Source organism: Malurus melanocephalus, unplaced genomic scaffold (genome assembly GCF_030028575.1).
Source record: "Malurus melanocephalus ecotype Western Australia unplaced genomic scaffold, MMel_1.1 scaffold_840, whole genome shotgun sequence".
Lineage (NCBI taxonomy): Eukaryota > Metazoa > Chordata > Aves > Passeriformes > Maluridae > Malurus > Malurus melanocephalus.
In genome coordinates, this window is record NW_026624072.1 from 3,034 (window position 1) to 7,472 (window position 4,439).

The following is a 4,439-nucleotide window of genomic DNA, read 5'->3' on the forward strand; positions in this document are numbered from 1 at the left end:
CTTTGCTGATGAGGTGGTGAGGACTGGGGGGCAAGTGTGGAGAGGCTGCAATGGCTTCTGAAAATGAGGAGGTGTCCTCATCTGAATCCTGAGCAGGGCTGTGGTCAGCTCTGCYGCCCCACAATGGGCTGTGCAGCCCKGGGCTCATTGCTGGGCTCTGCCCTCTCCTTGCCATGGGCACACCCTCTAAGTGTGGCATCCCAAGCCCTGGAGAAGGACTGGCTGCCCTGTGARGGGTCTGTTGGCATCTTGGAACAAAGCAAAGCAGGGTGCTGGCACGAGGTGTGGGATGAGGCCATGGGGGATGCAGATCTGTCAGAGGAGCTCCCAGGTGCAGCAGGATCAGTGGTGCCTCAGGGATTCAGCAGGCTCCAGAACTGCTCCTTCCTTGGGCAGTGGACACCTCTTGATGGGGTTGTGGTGGCATGGGACAGTTCTTGGTCATCTCCATCAGCAGACGGGGTCTCATTTGGGAACGTCACCTGACATTCCCAGTCTGCATCCAGTAACAGCACCCAAATCTTCGGGGCAGCCAGGTCTGTCTGGATGATCCTGTGTTGCACAGGTTCACCCCATTCCCTGTGGAACTCAGGGATCCTGTCCCACCCAGCTGTAGCTGGTGGTGATTCAGCCATCCTGCTGTTGTCGTGCCCCACGAGGGTGTCACAGTGGGCTGCCACGTCAACCAGGGTTGAAAAAGATCAATGGTGGTTTGAGCAGGGGAGCAGGGCAGGTGTGGCGAGTGATTCCAGGGAGGAGAAGCTCCCAGGGAAAGGGTCTATACATGGCTTTGAGCAGGTTCTCTCCCTCCTCTGGCAAAATGAAGCCAAACCAGGTGTGATGGGAGTCATGGGGTGTGCAGAGCCCTGCTGAGCTGTTTTCCTTGTTTCCAACACCTTCCTTCCCCAGGCTGGGCCTCTSCTGCCCCTGCTGAGAAAGCCCTGGGTAGAGCTTTACCTTCTGTCCCCTCTCTGTGTGCCTTGCAGGTTCCATGAAGAGCCCWGTGAACAAGACGGCGCTGACACTGATTGCAGTCAGTTCCTGCGTGCTGGCCGTGGTGTGCGGCTCTCAGCTCTCCTGCCCSCTGACCGTCAAGGTGACCCTCCATGTCCCTGAACACTTCATTGCCGATGGTAAGACCCCCCTGCTGCCCCACTGGGTGTGTCTGGGAGGTTCCTCTCTTTGGGAATTGCCCCAGCTGTGTTTGACTGCAGGGACCTCCCTTTCCAGAATCGCATCTACGAGCCTGAGGCCAAAATCTCCGTCACGTCAATGAATATTATCGTTGGTATCRTTGGTGCTAATTGTGTCTGATGGATATTCCTGTTCTCCTCCAAGCTCGTGGAGGAGCCCTGGGAGCTGCACTGACAGGCCTCCTGCTGTCCTGCAGAGCTGCTCATCCCAGCCTTTGCAGCGGCACAGAGTGAAATTGCTGGGGTTTGAGCAAAGGCAGAGATGCTTTGAAAAATTAGACGAGTGCTGCTGTCACTATTTATTGCTTTCTCCAACTGGGCTCCTTGCATTTGTTGTGTTTCACTGACCTTTTCTTTATAATGTGCAGTGAGCGTCAAGTGCAAGTTTTCAGTAACATGAGGGCAAATTTCATTTTCTTCCAGCAGACAGGACCCATTATTCAGTCGGTTCCAATTCCTCAGCTCCCGCAGTCGTCTCKCTGCCTGGGGCATGCAGAGGGGCACTTTCCTCCTGCCAGAAACGTGCTGTGTGCATCCCCAGCTGCTGGGTTGTCCTGGGGCAGCCAGCTCTGGGATAGCCCCCTGCTTTGGGAGCTTTGGGGTGAAGCTCTTGGGGGATTCATATTTTGGGGAGGGGGAGATGGTTAAAGAGACAGAGCGAGATGAGAGCTGCAGGGATGGTGGAGAGAGGCTGAAATCAGCACCCCATGGCAGAGTGGGAATCACCAGGGTGTTTAAAGTGGGATTAGCCCTGCTAAGAGTGATCTCTGGGTATCTGGGCTATCCCAGTGGTCACGGCTTGACCCTTGTGGGAAACAGGAGAATGTCTGCTTYMTGTTCACACATTGGAGAAACTGAAYRTCAGTGGTGGAGACATGGARATAACATCAAATTGTGGATGCCAAATCCCTGAAAACGTTCAAGGCCAGTTTGGATGGAGCTCTGAGSCACCTGCTCTGGTGGAAGGTGTCCCTGCCTATGGCAGGGGGTTGGAAYGAGAGGATGTTTAAGGTCCCTTCCAAGCCAAACCATTCTGTGGTTTAATGATCTGAAACAAGGGACTTGTCTACACCTTGACCTGTTTCTAAAAGGCTTTGAGGATTGTCCAAGAGGCTCATGAATATTTGTTATCTTCACAGATCATTATTCCAAGCACCTGGAGAACAGAAACTCCTGCATTTGGGGAATGATGCTCCAATGCTGATTTATGTCCCTTTGGGATGGGCACTGTCCAGTTCATCACTCGGACTGGGATTTCACACTGTTTCTGGTGCTTGTTGAGGGTCAGCCAGGAAGGCAGTGATGGAGACAGGACCTCAACATCCTGCTCCCARCTTCTGGTTCTGGCCCAGGGAAGACAGCGTGTCCTGAAAAAGAAAATAAACAAAATGCAGTGAAACGCCGTAGAATGAAAGGGAAAAGCTGAGCCTGTGCTTGTCACCAGGAAAGGGGTGGCAATGCAAATTATGCAAATGCAGGGAACACTCAAATGAAAATGACAATGAAATACCAATAAAACAGATTAATATCCTTGAAACTGGGGGAAATGGRATGATCTCCAGTCCCGACTTAATGACTTTTCTGAAGAGAAAGTGGCAAGAGGACTGGTAACAACGGTTTGGAGAAGAATTAAAATGAGCTTTGTAATGAAACTGTAAAATATAATTACAAACGGTGAAAACTTTTTTTAATATTTTTTATGAGAAACAGTCAAAATCTTCCCATAGAAGCAGCCAAGACATTTTGCAGTGGCTATCACTTTCCCTGAAATCTCATCACTTTATGCAGTGACAGTCCCTTGCCTGGGAAGGGAAAAAGCTCTTAAAGTTGTCCCTTCTTTCTGAATAACAGCAAATCCCAAGGCGCCACCCAACTGGCAGCAAAATATTACAAAGCATTTAAAGATGTTGCAGAACTGAGCGGGGCTAGGAAATTTCAGTGATTTTTCAGCAGGAAAAAATGCGGCTGGATGTGCTCCCCGAGGCTCGTCACCTGGAGTCTGATGGAGGAGAGGGGACATGGAGAGCTCCCGTGGGGGTTTAAATTTGCTTTTTACAGGGTGTTGAAGGGGGTTGGCACGAGCCTCCCTGTGGCATCGAGGTGACAACAGAGCTGACGTGTTTGGCCTGGCAGAGTCTGYGAGCTTTGATCAGTCTCGGAGCAGCTTCTGGCGTGGCACCGTGTCTGTGTCGCTGAAATTGTCTAGTTCATGAAACTGTTCCTTTTGGTGTTGTACAGGATGGTGAGGCGGGCTCTGCGAGAAAGCAGGGATGGGGCATTCACAGGAGATGTTCCCGTGCGAGGGAGCGGTGCCCTCTGGTTCCCTTTTGAAATGTGGGATTTCAATAGGAGCCAAGGAAAAGCTGAAAGCGGAGCCGCTGCYGGCACCTCTGCAGGAGAAGCCAAACAAAGGCAGAGGCTGAAAGAAATCCCTCTCCTAGACGATGAGAACTGGGCTTTGAAGGAAACTTTAAATAGATGCCAGGCAGTTCTGCCGTGCCAGCAGCCAGAGCCAAGAAAAGAAAGAGGGGGGAAGCCTCCCCRAATGTCTCCAGCCTCGGAGAAGAGCAGCTTTTCCTGCTGCAGCAAGAATGGCATTAGAGAAAGCAGCTCCAGAGCCTGCTGGAGCGACAGGGTGGGAAAGGGGAGGGAAGGACTGGGACCAGAAGCCAACTGGCAGCCAGGCTGGGAGGATACATTCCAAGCAGCAGTTCTATAATAACCAGCCTGTCTCTATTGCCCTTATTTCTCCCTCGGTTTGTTTTCTTCCTTTTGTTCATGTGATGGGGTCCCCCTGCCTCGCTCCCCGCTGAGCAGTTATTGCCTGGTTTGTACAGCTGCTGTGCCTTCACTTCACGGAGCAGCTGGATCAAGGAGAGCCTGGCAGGAGCTGCCGTGGTTGGCAGGGAGGGCTGGGACCTCCTGCTTCCCAGAAATGAGTTGGTGCCTCTAAATCCTCCTCGAATGCAGTGGTGGGAGCATCCTCTCCTCCCTTCTGCTGCTCCAGGGCTTTGTGTTTCGAGGCAGCCCCTGCCCRTGCTGAGCAGAAGGAGTTGGGCTGATTTCAGAGGTGCCTCAGATTTATGGAAAGAACCATAGTGGTTTTTATGAGGATATGGAAATGCAAGGCATTATTTAGAGGACCCTTTAGCCATGTCAGAGGGGGGGAAGAAAGGAAAGAGAGCCCCTCCATCTGAGTAATAAAACCTCTTATGAATATGTGAGCCACTCAGCTCGACATTCAAT

At 51.9% G+C, this 4,439-nt stretch overlaps 1 protein-coding gene across 1 annotated transcript in view; it reads left to right on the forward strand.

The window, feature by feature from the left end:
* Positions 1-990: 990 nt before the first annotated feature.
* The window catches only part of ASTN2 (astrotactin 2), a 166,287-nt gene continuing 162,838 nt past the window's right edge, over positions 991-4,439 (forward strand). Inside the window, exon 1 of the mRNA XM_057385552.1 lies at positions 991-1,133. Within this exon, the coding sequence (XP_057241535.1) occupies positions 992-1,133 (142 nt within the window). The 5' untranslated portion in view covers position 991. The remainder of the gene's footprint in view (positions 1,134-4,439) is intronic.